Here is a 16,113-nt window from a genome sequence, read left to right on the forward strand (position 1 = left end):
GTAGAAAGATGATTGTACAGTAAAACCTTGATGAGTCTGAGCATGTAGTATTAAAGCCAGGATAATTTATGATTCGTCAAGGCATTGTAGTCGCGGCACACGACTCTGAGGTTATCATTATTGTACACTTACAACCTACCATTCAAAAGTGTGTTCGATTTCATATCATATTATACACGAATCATATTGTTATGCATTAATATAGTATATTATAGACGAATATTATTATGCGTGAACATAGTATACGCGAATCACATGCGTCTCATATTATACATGAAATCAGACGCACTTTTGAATGGTAGGTTGGCAGGGCACGATAATAACAACCTCAGAGCCGTGCGCCATGACTATAGACCCTTGTTTATTTTCTTTCACAGTCATACATCATTAAAACAATATTAGTCCATATATTGTGTAGTTAGCTCCATTACTGTATTAACTAAAAAAAAAAAAAAAATAACATTTACCAGTACTGCAGGTAAGATTAACACTTCTGATAACATTTCAGGAGGTGGTAGGTGGTATCTCTTGACTAGTTTTTTTTTTTTTTTTTTTTTTTTTTTTTTAAACATCTGACCGTGTTCAGATTAATTTTTTAAAACTGAGAGCTAAACTGTTCTGACTTTTGTAAAGCAGTGATTTACCGAATGCTTACTGATCAGTATTGTTCTGCACTTGGATACAGATCGGTAAACAGCAAGATAAATATAGGGGATGCTGAATGATCCAAACTCCTAATACCCAAAAAGTTTATAGGATAGCAGATAGGCACTGTACTGGCATTTTTGACATATAGAAATGATTTACACGTTTTCAAGAACATCTTTATCCGCAGTATTTTCAATATATTACTGTATAGTAGTGAGTAGTGTTATTCTGAAGTGTATTTGCATACTTAAAGTGTAATATGCATTCCATTGTGTTGGTGAATTCATTTGTGTGATATTGCTCTCAACAGGTCAAATCAATACGTCTACCACGTGAGGGAGGCGAGAGTGGCCGGTTTAAGGGCTTTGGCTACGTGGAGTTTGAAACTCGCTCAGACCTGATAGAAGCCCTGTCCAAGAATGATGATGTGAGTTAAGGGTAAAGCTGGTGTTGTGTATATGTCATTTCATCATAAGAATTACCAGTAATGAGGTTTGCGTAAAATCCAATGGATACTGTTTTTGCTTAAACCATTTGTTCTCAGGGCTCCTGTGTAAGAGATTGTGCTGGAATGGTAGTAAGCGCAACACCCCCCTCATATCGGCTCTTAGTCCTGAATCTCATGGGTCCCCCCCCCCCTTTTTTTTTTTTTTTTGAAACTGCCTACTTCCTTCCTATACAGTCATGCACTGCATAACGTCCATTTGCTTTAATATCCATGGACCCATAAGAATATAAAGAAAAAAATAATCCGAAGAACGGGATGTGTTGCGTGCATGCAGGTGTAAAGCAGTGTTGCTGCATGATGACCAGACAGCATCCCAAAACAGAGCGATTACGCTGCTGGCCATACGAAATGCAGTATATGTATAACCTATACAAATACACTATACTAATGTTCATATGTCTTAACCCCTAAAACGCGGATCGTCGCTTTTGCGACGGTCGGCCCAAAGGGCAAGACGGCGGGTCGTCGCGTTTGCGATTTGAGTTAATTTTGAATAACCGCGGGCAAGCAGGCTCAAGCTGGTATTGTCTCTCAGTCCCGCCACCCGTGAGCTACTTTTAGCACACTTGACCTTTGTACTACTGACCTCGGTTGTTGCCAAGTCTCATTTTTTTTACCCACGGACGCACCGATGCGCGGCCCTCCCTCGTCGTGCGATATGGCAACGCGCGGATGGCTGATACGTGTCAATCTGCGCCGTCATCTCGCAAGCAATTTTTGCTATTGGGAAACGCTTGTTTCCCCAGTTGTCACACTGTCATTTTTTCGCGCAGTTTGCCCCAGATTAGCGTCAGTCCACGCAAATCTGCCACGGTGACACCATGTCAGGCTCTAGCTCTTCTAGTTCCGTGCCTTCTAGCCCTCCAAAAAAGGGTTTTGTTACCTCTACGCCCTTCAAAACTTTACAAGTGACTACCAAGGGGCTAAGTGACTCGGCCATAGCATCTGAACTGTTGAAAGCCTCTATGGACTACGGCAGTGACGTGGGTGTTTTGTCTAGCCTGGCTGAATCAGAGACACAATCGAGTGCTGATTCAGCCCCTGAAGTGATGATTTCTGTGCCCGAGGAAACTGTGACTGTGCCCAGCACCTCTACAGGGAAGGCCCCGGTGAAAAGGGGCCTCGAATATGGAAAGGGAGAGAAAAGGAAGAGGAGCGGAGACAGCAGTGCACCGCCATTGTCCACTACGCCACGCCACACCACCGCAAGCCCGCCACGTTCTCCCAGCCCTCTTCTCTCGTCCTCCTCGTCTGCTGTCCTGTCTCCTGAGTCATCGGAGTCTCCATCACCACCGAGAAAGGGAAGTAGACGAGCAATGTTACGTATGAGAGGTTATCGTAGGCCTAGTGTTCGTGTGAGTAAAGTTAAGTCCCCTAGGGTAACTCCCACTAGGCAACTCAGGAGTCACGCCACCGCGGGTGACCTTGACCCAAGCGATAATCTCCCTCCAACCACCACCACCACCACCACAACACCAACACGGCCTGGGATAACCTCTCCCTTACCTACTATTGCCCAGCCTGCCTCACCCACTCCCACACGACCTGCCTCACCCCCCGCTGCCCCAAGCACCTCCCAGCCTAGGCAGGGAACTTTAGATGCTTTTGTGTGGTCAGAGGGATCAGATTTTGTGCCTGAAGATCTGCCCTTTGACGAAAGTGAGTGTGGACTTCAGGCTGACTTCCCTGTGGACGACGATGGTGAATGTGTTGACTACCTGTTGGCCTTCCTTGACGACGAGGTTATGGAGCACATCTGTACCGAGACCAACAGGTACGAGGGGCAATGTGCGCCAATTCGCGAAGAAGAAGGTGAGGCTGCGACGCCATCCACGTCGCGGATGGCATCATGGGTGCCTTTGACGATCCGCGAGCTTTTGTATTTATTGCCTTGATGTTGCTTATGCCGCACAACTGGAAGCATAAGTTGGAAGAGTACTGGGGTTCCGACGAGCTGTGCCCAACACCAATATTCAATAAATACATGAGCCGCGATCGTTTTAGGCAGCTGATGACTTATCTTCACTTCGCGAATAATGATGAGCCTTCCCAAACTGACCCATTATGGAAAGTGAGGGGAATCCTGAACATGATCAAAGATAAGTTTACGAGGTTCTTGCGCCCTTTCAAGAAAGTCGTGATTGACGAGTCTTTGGTATTGTTCAGGGGCCGTCTTCGGTTCGTCCAGTACATTCCAAGCAAACGCCACCGCTTTGGAATCAAGTTTTTCGTGCTGTGCGACTGCAAGACGGGGTTCATCCTTGACTTCGTCATCTACACCGCCAGCAATGTCGACTTGGATAAGACTGACCTCCTTGGATTCTCTGGTTCTGTGGTGAAAGTGCTTTTGGAAAAGTACTTTGGCGAGAATCATGTCCTGTATACGGACAATTATTATACAGCTCCAAAACTCGCCAAGTACCTTTCTGAACACGGCGTCGGCTCCTGTGGCACTGTCAGAAGTAACAGGGCACATTACCCTGCCTTCCCAGAGGCTGAAAAGTCAAAGCAGGGAGACGTGCACCTGAAGAAATCTGACAAGATGCTTGCGATCAGGTGGCATGATAAGAGAGTCGTGAACATGCTCACCACAGTACACAAGGGTGAAATGCTGGCAACAGGGAAGGTCGACAGAAGGACTGGCGAGCCTGTGATGAAGCCTGATGCTGTAATTGACTATAACGTCAATATGCGGCTGGTGGACAAGTCGGATATGATGATTGGAGAGATTGACTGTCTGAGGAAAAATCGTCGTTGGTACAGGAAGGTGTTCTTGCACTTGATTGACATGTGCATGTTGAACGCCTTCATCCTGTATAAAATCAAGAACAGGAAGCCAGCCAACTACTCTCTCAGAAGATTCTCCAAGACTTGTGTCTACCAGCTGCTTCAGCGTTATGGCCAGGTGCTTTCAACAGGTCCCAAACGCCACCCTCACACACCTCCAGACCGCCTACAGTGTATGGCCTACCTTCAGCGACACCGCCTGGAGCCACTGCCAGCCACTGCAGAGGGGGAAAGCACTGAGGAGGTGTCATGTGTGCAGCCACACTACCAGGCAGGAAAGAACTTTTAGGCGCACCTCCTTGCAGTGCAAAGAGTGCAAAGTTCCCCTCTGTGCTTACCCGTGTTTTTTCGACTACCACAGCCTAAGTAGATTTTGAAAATAAGGGTAAAAATATTGGGAAAAATACTGAGAGTGACAGTGATAATATTGTTTAGTTTTCTTTTACGTGCTGACAGTGACAGCCTGATGAGTGTAAATTAGTGTATGTACTTGTAAAAGCACTGACAGTTACAGTGTTTTTTGTTGTAAATAATTGTACATAGTAATCATATAAGTATTGCGAGTGACAGTCACTCCAGTGTAAAAAGATAAAAGCATATTTTCCTATTCTATGTTCTGAAAGTAAAAGTTTTTTGTGTATAAAATATTATTTTTATAACACTGGACAGTGACACTGATGAATAAGGCAAAAAAAAAAAAAAAAGATACAGTGAAAGTGAGCGATAGAAATGAAGTGCGAGTGGCCGACAGGAGCGAGAATAAAGTGCCTGCCGTAAGGCTAAATAAACTCGCGCCGCGGTGGTCTTCCTCATTCCCAGTCCACAATACTGGCAGTGACATTGATTTTTATTACCGTAATAGTGACAGGCAAACGTTTGCGAAGTCCTATGATGGAAAAAAAAGGAGTATACGTGTTTTTTGCCGAGAAAAGGCAAATGTGACAATAGTGACGGGAAGATCGCCACCGCGCTGCATGTCGGCCGTGCGCTCCGTCCATTTTAGCCTTATTTTCAGTTCTTATTTACAAATACGGATTCCAAACAACCTGTACGTTGTTGTATAAAGTGTACTGTGACAGATTGAGGCTGTGGTAGAAAGAAAACCGGGTTTCTGGAGGTGTGAGAGTGAAGACTTTGTTACCCAACTTTGCAAGTCTTCACAAGTCCTTGGGTAGTCAACGAAGGCTCAACATGTGGCTCAGGAGATAGCTGAATGTAAGAAATATATGCCTTAAAAATTTTAATGCTCTAGGGTTAATCTATGATTTTTGGCTAATATTTTTCCACAGGTACTCAGACCCCGCTACAACCCCGCCACAGGGGGGGGATCGCGCGTACACAGCCGCGTTTTAGGGGTTAATAGTCTTCTTTTTTTTTTCCCCTCTTTACATAAAAGCAGTAAAAAGTTTACTAATGAGCAGTAAAAAGTTTACCATTATACCATTAAGTGTCATCAACACCAGCTGCATCCAGTCGCATGTTTACCGCTGCTTTCAAGTGTTCTTGCGCAACCTTGCACCAGGCTTATATACGGTACCATTACATATTGTATTATTGTCTTAATTTGGGCATTTTATACTGTACTGTACTTCATAAGTAATATACAATACAGTATATACAATATACCTTTATATATAGTACAATATACAGTGGGGCACCAATTTTCGCGCCTAATTGGGTCCAAAAATAATGCGTGAAAGTGGAATTAGCGAAAGTTGGGGCATTGTCTTTATGGCAAAAAGGCTAATTGGTTCCCGTTTATCCTAAAGTAACATCAGATTTTCATTTTCACTTGCAATACAGTACATCAAATCACTATTGTACATTGCATTGTGAGATACAAACAACTATCTTCCTTTTCATTTCATTATTATACTGCCGTTTCTTCACTCCAACACGATACTCTCTTTTAGCCTTGGCCTTTCCTCCCGACTTTGAATGTCCCGGCCACTTTTTATCACCACCACTGCCTCCCGGCCCTCCCCCCACACCACCAGGCTCTCCCCCCACACCACCAGGCCCTTTCCCCACACTACCAGGTATAGTAGAGGCCACTGAACCGTGAGAATCCAACACAATGGAGCTAGCACGCTCGTACACAATGGCGGGAATGGGTGGACAGAGTGTTGACATGACGTCATTCAAGATGGCGGTGGGTTGTGGGCGGGCGGTGCAGGAAATTCAAAGTTCAAAATATTGTCCCAAACCCAAAATTTGTGCGCGAAAATCGATTTTTTTCAAGCGAAAGTGGAAGTTAGGGAATATTTGGTGCATGCCGCTAAAGTGGATTCCGCGAATCCTGCTGTAGCGAAAGTTGGTGCACTACTGTACAGTATACAGTGCATAAGTTATGGTGGTCGCATAACGACCTATTTTTCAGAACGTATCGTGGACGCTGAGCAGTGTGTGGCTGTTTAGGATGGTATCCCCAAATGGGTTAAAGAAACTGATGGACCTGCCAGTGTTGAACCCATTTGTGCCCAGGGCTCCTGTGTGAGGGACTGTGCTGGAAGGGTAGCACAATGTCCTCCACCTCTCTGCTAACAGTCACTAAGCTCGTGGGTCCCTACTCCGGGGTTGCCCTCTTTATTAACTTTTGACAGTGCTACTGCCGTGCCATATTTAGGACGCCAGACACAGATGGGTTACATATGATCCAATACATATAGCCAGACTTAGATCAGGAGATCACACAACGCACCTCAGATACCTGCTTAAATTTGGTTTGGGAGGAACAACGGATGACACATTCTCTGCCTGTAAATAAGGCCCACACAGTATACTGTACATAATGGAGCACTGCACAGCACGTCACACTAAGGCATAAATACAGCATCAACAGTGTAGGTAAGGAACATGCGGGACAGCCCCATAGGTGCAGTTACATACTTGAAGTCGGCAAGTGTATTCGATCAGACGGACCAGGGTTGAGCAACAACAACAGCTTAGTTTTTTCTTCCTTCAAATACTCTCTCTGCTTTTGGTGCCATTCCTTCATATCATCACCAGTTCACTCCATTTTTTTTTTTTTTTTTTTTTCCCCCATGAAGGAGTGTGAAGACTTGAGACTATGCTAGTTAGTCCTCAGCATTAAAGGCAAGGGTAATCAGTTGCTTGGCTCTGAGTGACACAACAGCCTTAAAAATCTGAAGTTCAAACTTTTGGAAAATTCCAAGATTAGAAGCAGTATGTACCTCTTAAAGTCTGTTCTTTTTGATCTATGTGCTTTAGAGAAGGTACTGATCCACATCAATTTAGTAGATGCCACAAAAAAACGGGGAGAGGTTGCCATGCCTCTCTGATGATGGAAATGGAAGCTAGCAAATGGGAACAACAATATCTGGTGGTGTCTGGCAAGACTGGTCCCCCTAGATGTGATGGGAGGCCCCCCTCCTGGCCATCTCTCCACCTCCCTCTGCCCCTCTGTCTCCTCCTTTCACTGTCTCCTCCCACTGAAATTGCCCCATACCCTCTCTGTACCTTTGTGGGGGGGTGTAGCAGGCATATTCCCTCCCTATTGAGGCCCTCCACCTCCTAGGGCCCCCCTACACCCACTCCACCTCCCTCTGCTCCATTGGTTCCTTGTCTGACTGTCACCTCCCACCTAAATCAAGCAAGCCAAACACCACACCATTGCATCATAGACTTAACAAGCTATTACCCTCAACCTGTTTTATGCAATGGAATATGTATTATATCTGTTATTAGTTATTTATGTAAGGTTATTAGCCAAAGAATATTAGTTTCTTTGTATAATTTACCCATTTTCCATCATTTTCGATGGGAATCTTTTGTGATTGTACCAGCAACTTACGATTTTTTTATATTTCTACCATTCAACTATTTACACACATCAGTACAGGCTTTTTAGCGTTTTATGTAACACGTGTATTTTATTATATTACAGTAATCCTTGTACTATCCGGACGCCCACTTTCTGAACATTGTGGGCCTGGACCTTCGGAACCCAAAAAAGGCCAAAAAAAAAAAAAAAAAAAAAAAATCCCCCCAAAATCTGAAATTTTTTTCCCACCCGTAATTTGAAATTGGCACGTGGCGCTGAACAGCTGTTGTTTATGCACGGTTCCTTCATCCCTTCCTCCCCCCTCCCCAGACCCAGTTACTGCCTAACCACCGTCGAGGGTATATGTTCATCGCAGTGGATGCCGCACGTCCTTGTTTTTGTGAATAAACAATACCTCGCCATTAGACCACGTGAATTTACAGTATTGTGCAGTATTAAGAAATTAGAATTTAGAGTGCAAAGGATTAAGTGTGGAGTGCAAAGTGGCGGTTGAAACTGACATGGTGCAATTGAGAACAGAATGTGCAGTGTTAAAGAGTTATAACTCAAAGTGCAAAGAATTAAATGTAGCACAACACTGGATTACTGTACGTGCTTCAAGAGCATTTTCACCACTGCTAGAGCCTTAGAGGAGGCGGCCACAGATGTGCTGTAAGTACCGGTACCCTGTACACTGCTAAGTATTTTCCATACACACTTCTAATTCCTCATTCTGTGGTTCCTTTTCATTTATTTCATGCTTTATGCCCATTATTGGTGTGAACAGCTTCTTAAAAAGGTTTAAGTAGGTGCTATGCATGTCCGGTAGGGAGTTATTTAGGTGGCTTTCAAAGTTAGGCTGGGTTAGGGTCCATAAGTACCAGTCCAGCAGCCAGGGGCCCACTTTACGGACGGGACAACTTTCCGCACATGCCTTTGGTTCTGTTACATCGGATAGTGGAGGGATTACGGTATTTACATGCAGAACCTAATATTTTTACACAACAAGCAATTTATTTGTTCAGTTATTTCATTTATTTATATTATGTGTTTTCTTCATTTACACATTTCACTATATGTATAAATATTTGTCTTATTAAATAATTTGCTTATGCGTGAATCGATATACAGTAATCCCTGTACAGTCTGGACGCCCACTTTCCTGACACCCCACTTACCGGACATTGTGGGCCTGGACCTTCGGAACCCAGAAATGGCCTAAAAAAGAAAAAAATCCCCAAACAATCCGATTTTTTTTCCCACCCGTAATTTGCAATTGCCGTGCGGCGCCGAACAGCTGTTTACACCACGGCCCCTTCACCCCTCCCCCCTCCCCTGTCAGGGTTGCCATTTGGTATTTTTCATTACCAAATGTGGACCAATTTGGTGATGAAAAATTCGTTTGGTAATGAATCAGTATAAAGCATTACCAAACGGATTTTTCACGTGTATGAGGATACACAGGATGGAGATGGTGGATTGTCTGCTGTCTCTGATTAATCTGGTAGCCTACATAGCATGAAAATAATCAACATGCTGTTAATGATAAGGAGAGTGATTACCGTACATTTATTTCCACTTGTAAATATAATTATTGAAGAATAAATGCTACCTTTACGAATTTGGTAATGAAAATCGATGAGTGTGGTAATGTGGCCAAGTTCCGAATTGGCAACCCTGCTCCTCCCTTACCACCAGTTACTGCTTAACTGCGATTACGAGTAGATGCTTATCGCAGTGGATGGTGCACGTGCTCGTTTTTTGTGAATAAACTGCAATACCTCGCCACTAAACCATACGGGAATTTACAGTGTTGTGCAGTGTGAAGAAATTAGAATGTAGAGTGCAAAGGATTAACTGTGGAGTACAAACTGGCATTTGAAACTGGTGGTTGAAACTGGTGTGGTGCAATTAACAATGTGCAGTGTTAAACAATTATAACTCACAGTGCAAAGAATTACTGTAAGTGCAGCACAACACTGGATTACTGTATGTGCTTCAAGAGCATTTTCACCACTGCCAAAGCCTTAGAGAAGGCGGCCACAGATGTGCTGTAAGCACCCTGGCTGAGGTAGTCATTTCTAATTCCTCATTCATTGGTTTCTTTTCATTTATTTCAAGCTTTATGTTCATTATTGGTGTGATTAGGGTCTTAAATAGATTTAAACAGGTGCTATGCATGTCCGGTAGGGAGTTATTTAGGTGGCTTTCAGAATTAGGCTGGGTTAGGGTCCTTAAGTACCAGTCCAGGAACCAGGGGCCCACTTTCTGGACGGGACCACTTTCCGGACATGCCTTTGGCTCTATTACATCGGATAGTAGAGGGATTACTGTACAATACTTTTATCTTGCCTCCAAAGGTAATTTTTTTCCCCTTTTTTCATGCACAATCATACAGTTTGTTTCATGCTTGGGCACATGTTTCATATTGATTTGGGTGATTTTTGTATATTTATGGGGCAAAAATTAGGGATATGCCAAAATTTTCCTATTTTCGTTCAGACGCGATGGGTAACTATAATAATATTTGACAGTTGATTGTGCAGTAACCAGTTGGCTTATGGGACTAAGATTGGCTCTTTCAGGTGTGTAAATTCAAGCTCTTCAAATTGGTAAGAAAAAATTTTACCTTTGTGAAAGTTGAAAAATCGATGCCTTTTTGCGGCTGCAGTGACAGTTGGGCCAGGAGATTTGCAGACTCTTGGGGTTAATTGGTGATCCTTTTAATATCTCATAGTGTAAACTTGCCTTTGGTTGATCAAATGGATGAAATTACTGTGGTTCTGTTTGTCTTATAGTATTTAACTGACTATCCTTGTCTACTTTTGTAGTGTAGACACACCTTTGGCAGGCCAGATTGCTTAATGCAGTTAGGCAGTTATTTATACTCATAGTGGTAGTATACACTGGCTGTTCATATCACATTTTCTAGACATACCTAATACCTTTGGCTGACCAAATCTGACCAATGTTTTTGGGAGCTAAAATGGAAGAGATCAGTCATTATGCTGTTTGAATTTTATATGTTTATGAACTTTTGTGGTTTAAAATTTTTAGGCTGCACTATATGAGGAATAAACCCCAGCCATTCCATGGACATACACCGCTATGGGCCAGATCTGAGTGGAGCACTATAATCCAATAGATTACCAAGCTTCTGTTTGCTTCTGTGATTACTACCCATTGTAGTAAATGGTTTCTGGGCTACAAGAAACTGTTTGTTCTTATCATTCAGTGCAGTCACCTGAAAGTAGTTGCATGTAATTATACTTACTTTGCAGATGATGGGGAACCGCAAGATTCGTGTGGACATTGCAGAAGGTGAGGGTGGCAACCAGAGACGGGGCTTCTCCGACCGTGGTGGCCGGGGGGATGATGACCGCCTGGAGCGCAGCGAGGGAATTTCTGACTGGCGTGCTGCCCCACGAGATGCCCCTAGCAGAGATGGTGTGTCTCATGTAGTGCATTTACTCTTACATGACAAAGATCTGTAACCCCGTTTTCAGGTGCAAGCAGATTGGAGGGTACATTTGATTAGTTACCAGAGAAACTTGCCCATCAAGTTGCAAGTTGTGGGAATGAACCAGTTCCTTCAGATGAACTCAGACTGGCTGTGGTAATTCTTATGGGACATTCAAGCATGGTGGAACCTTTATAAATGACACTAAATGAGTCAGGAAATCAACCATCTTCTCAGTTTTACCTGAAGATTATTTAAAACTAGAAAAATGTAATCAAAATAATACTAGGACTAATGTGATGTACAGGAATCCCCCTTTATTCAAAAGGCCTTTTATTCAAAAGGGTTACGTCAAGAAAAGTCTGTTCAGATAATTATCTTTCATATAATGATGGCATAATATACTCTCTGTGGGGTTATAATATGTTAAGTGGCTATGGAGGCATACTTATATGTGACTTTATCTAACCTGTTCATGTTATTGTAACAGTCAGTAAGCATCTAAAGCAACACAGTACTTGCAGCATATCATACAGTGTACAGTAACACAAGATTAAAAACAATAATTTACACTTACCATTTACAGTACTTCTGTCTGCACTGTATTAGACCAGCTACTTGCTGACAGACACTGTTGCAAGATATGGCTTTAATCCACGTCTTTACCCAGCCATTCATAACATACTAGTTACTTAAAGCAGCCTTAATACCAGCAACAAAAATTGTATGATGTACAATAATGCAACAGTCATAGCTATTGGAGCTGGTAACCTCTCCCCCCCCCCACCCATACACTTTTTTTTTTTTTTGCAGCATTGTCAGTATATTTCCAGGATGGAACATGGGTAAAACCTAGGTTTTTCATACAGTATATATTTTTCTTTTTTATAATTTTCACACATTTTAGTGTTTAGAAAGTATTTTGAACAGTACAGTACTGTACTGCTATTTCTTTCGATACTGTATTGCACGTTGAAACATGCAGTACAAAGATGATAAAATCTAGGGTGAAGACATTCATGTTGATACTTGTTAAAAATACTACTACGAATAAAGTAGTAGTGTTTTTAACAAGTGCCGGCATGTACAGTATTTAAATTTATTCAGAAGGTAATAATTCAGCAGTTTCTTTTTAGGCACAGTATAGTGAAGGATATAGAACTTTACTGGAAGTTACAGTTTACTGTAACTATGTTGTATTATGCAATATTGTTTTATCAGTGATTTATCTAACCATAATGTCACTTTGCATGTTGAGACATATTGTGCAAAAGATGATAAAATCCATATTCTTCTTGTAAAAAGATGACTTCTCATCTCATACTGTTTATTAACACTTGCACATACTGTATTGCAGGTGGAAGAGATGACAGGAGTCCTGGCCGTGGTGGCTTTGACAGGGACCGGTATGATGATGGGTGAGTGATTCGTTTCGTTTCGTTTTTAAAGGGTCCAACATGCTTGCATGCGTCGGCCTTGGTCGCCTGATGGTGGCTCTCCATGCTGCACAATCTGTTGCAGCCTCTCTGTTCAGTCCCTTGACCCTGAGGTCACACTTAGTGACCTCGTCCCATGTCTTTCTCGGCCTGCCCCTGATAACCCCACCACCAATATTAACACTTTTCACCTTCCTCACCCAATTATCATCCCCCATCCTCTCCACATGCCCAAACCATCTCAATCTACCTCTCCTCATCACAACACCAATACACTCCAGTCCCATCTTACCTCTCAACTCTTCCATCATAAACCCAGCCCCTCCAGACCTTGCACGCAGGGACACACTACACATCCACCTAATCATTGTCATTTCTGTATGTCTGAGCCTCTGAATATCCTCCTCCTTTACTGCCCAGGTCTCACTACCATACAGCATTACACTCCTAACACATGCTGCATACAAAGACCCCTTAGGATGTAGGGAGAGTCCTCTCAATGTCAGGAGAGGCAACAGCTCCCTGAACTTCTTCCAACCACTTCTCACCCTAGCCACAGAGCTAGCTCCAGCCCCACCTTGAGCACACAACATGTCTCCCAAATAACAAAACTCTTCCACACACTCAAGAGATTCATCAATAAGTTCAATCCTTTCACGCCTGACAATCTCCACCTGCTCCCCCTGACACGCTGTACACATAAAATCAGCATTAACTCGCAGTCTACCTGATACCACTACATCTCTTGTGCACCCATTTATCACAAACACCGCACAAGATGGAATTACTTCCCACGCCCTTGTGGCAAACTGCACATGGCCACTCTCCCTCGTCTTTGACAGTACCACCACCAACCCTACTGTAGATATCATCACTTTTGTTTTATCTGCATTTACCCTCAAGCCCTTGTGCCCCATACCATCTCTCCACTTCCTAAATCTTTCCTCCGCCTCCCTTTCGTTCTCTGCAATCAACATGAAATTATCAGCATACAACATCTCCCACAGGAGTCCGTTTCTGAAGTCACATGAGAGGGCTTCAGGTACTGTGATAAACAACATGGGACTCAAAACTGACCCCAGATGCACACCAATGTTCATGGAAAACTCATCACTCAAATCTCCATTCACTCTTACGTGGGTGCAAGCACCCGCATACTTAGCCATAACCACCCTAACCAGCCACTCCTCCAAGCCAAGCTTTTTCATTGCCCACTTCACCACCTCTCTAGGGACTCTGTCAAAGTCCTTTTCCAAATCAACAGAAACAAAATACAGACCCCTTTTCTTACCAATATATTTTCCCTGAAACTTTCGAACAATGAATATGGCATCAGTGGTCCCCCTACCTGGCATAAACCGAAACTGCATCTCATCAATATTCATTCTTTCTCTAATCATACCTTATAAAACTCTCTCCATTACCTTCATTATCTGATCTAAAAGCTTTATACCTCAATAATTTCCTCTTTCCAGAGCATCACTCTTCCCTTTATACACATTTACTCTTCAGCCATCATCTGGGACAACACACTCATAAATAATCATATTTATCAGGTCAGTGACTACCCTCACCCCTATATCCTGTGGCCTTCAACATTTTGGGAGTCAACCCTGACACACCTGCTGCCTTGCCCACCTTCATCCTGCCTATTGCCTCACTCACAGTAGCAGCATCAGTCAAAGGCCAAGGGCCAAACATTGGATCTTCTGGCTCCAAACCTTCACTGTCCCAGTCAAACGCCTCATTCAACAACTGGCTATAATGCTTTCTCCATGCATCTTTAATATCCTCACTGTTCACCACTACCCTTTCTTCATCATTCTTCACACAGTGCTCACCTATAATATCCCAATTGTCCCTCTTTATCTGATTTGCTACCTTAAATATCATATTTTTCCTTTCCCCATGATTTAGGTTATCAAGTAAAAGTCTCTGTGACTCAGCCTTCGCCCTATATACCTCTCTTCTAGCCTTTCGCTTGGCAGCCAAGTATTCCTCCTTGCTACTACCCTTCTTCCATTCTTGGAAAAGCCTTCTTTTCTCCTTAACTGCAGCTTCTACGCCCTCATCCCACCACCAAGTTACTTTATGTCTTGGTGGGCCTCTTGTCCAACCACGTATTGTATGGTGTTAAGAAATATACAGTATATGGGATTCGCAAGTACAATACATACCCTGTATTAAGTTTTGATTAAGGATCCCAAAGACACTAAATCAGAGTTATGGTATGAACAGTGCTGAATAAGATCTTACCCTCCAGACCCTAATGCCCTTCAGGCAGTGGGTGCCCTTAAGGCCTCCATGTATTGTTCTTGCCCATCAGGCTACATTGTGTTATCATGCCCTTCAGACATTCATATCTTACTCTTTTGGCCATAATAGTCATTTTGTCTTCAGGCACTGACTACCTTCTTTCCTCTGAAGGTCTTTCTGCCGTCATTGACCTTTCACACACTTTCAGTTAATCATTTCTTTTCAGGATGTCAACAGCACTCATTATTCTTACTCTTTTCATGATAATCAGCACTAATGTAAGTGTTATGCAATGTCTAGTATGATAGTGTACATACTAAGTACTGGCTGTCATTCTGCAGTCTCGGTTGTTTCTCATAGCATATTATATTAAAAATTATCATCATACAATGATCCATCTATGTCCATGGAGGATGCATAACACATACCCACCTGAATGACAGAACCCAGGAGTACATTAATTGGCACTACCTCAAGAATGGTTCTTGCATTCCTAATTTAGCTAGCTATGTGATTGCCCAAAAACCCTTTTCAGCACCCAAATACATCATCAGACATTAAAATCTACATGATGCTTGTTTAAAATGTGTTTTGAGATGATTTAACAACACGGATAGTTATATAAATCATCTCCAAATACACCTTAAACAAGTGCCCAGTGTTTGCGACGGTTTGTTAACCTGCAGATAACAGAAATTGCACATAGTGTAGCAATGAATAAAGTGGAACCACAGTACTTATTTTGAAAAGGTTTTGTCATGTATTTTCCTGTTTTTCTGTACAGTAAAAGTATTTGTCAGAGTTTTGTTTGATGTTGCATCCTGTAAAGGAAGTCTTGAATAAAGAACCTCCAGATTTTTGTGTCCACGATTAACGACGCTCTCCAGTTACATTCTGTACCGTCATTCTTCATTTTCATTGCCTTTTTGTCTTTGTATCTTACGGTCAGTCATCGAGTACCATGGATGATGTGGACCAGACGAGGATCGTGGTACTCAAACAAGCGTTATTTAAACAATATGTTTGCATATATAATGGTACAATTTAGTCCGGCGACTTCCCAAAACTTTCGCTTTTACCTCTTCTTACCACCATACCCCACATAAATTACCCCTAGCTTATACCCGCCATCAGGTAAAACACTGAAAGAGATACAACTATCGTAATTAAGAACGTGAATGGTATTAAAATAGCATTAACAGTAACAAAAGTTAGGTACCTGTGTGTTGTTGAT

The 16,113-nt window shown here is 42.7% G+C and overlaps 1 protein-coding gene across 3 annotated transcripts in view; it reads left to right on the plus strand.

Annotated features, from left to right (window-relative positions):
* eIF4B (eukaryotic translation initiation factor 4B) overlaps positions 1–16,113 on the plus strand; it is a 54,321-nt gene that overhangs the window by 12,448 nt on the left and 25,760 nt on the right. For all 3 annotated transcript variants that reach the window (XM_080266682.1, XM_080266683.1, XM_080266684.1), the window contains exons 4-6: positions 959–1,075; positions 11,009–11,174; positions 12,545–12,605. In XM_080266682.1, coding sequence (XP_080122808.1) covers positions 959–1,075; positions 11,009–11,174; positions 12,545–12,605 — 344 coding nt within the window. The remainder of the gene's footprint in view (positions 1–958; positions 1,076–11,008; positions 11,175–12,544; positions 12,606–16,113) is intronic.

This window comes from Coenobita brevimanus, chromosome 21 (assembly GCF_032717465.1).
Source record: "Coenobita brevimanus isolate Jiangsu-jjx chromosome 21, ASM3271746v2, whole genome shotgun sequence".
Taxonomy (NCBI): Eukaryota; Metazoa; Arthropoda; class Malacostraca; order Decapoda; family Coenobitidae; genus Coenobita; species Coenobita brevimanus.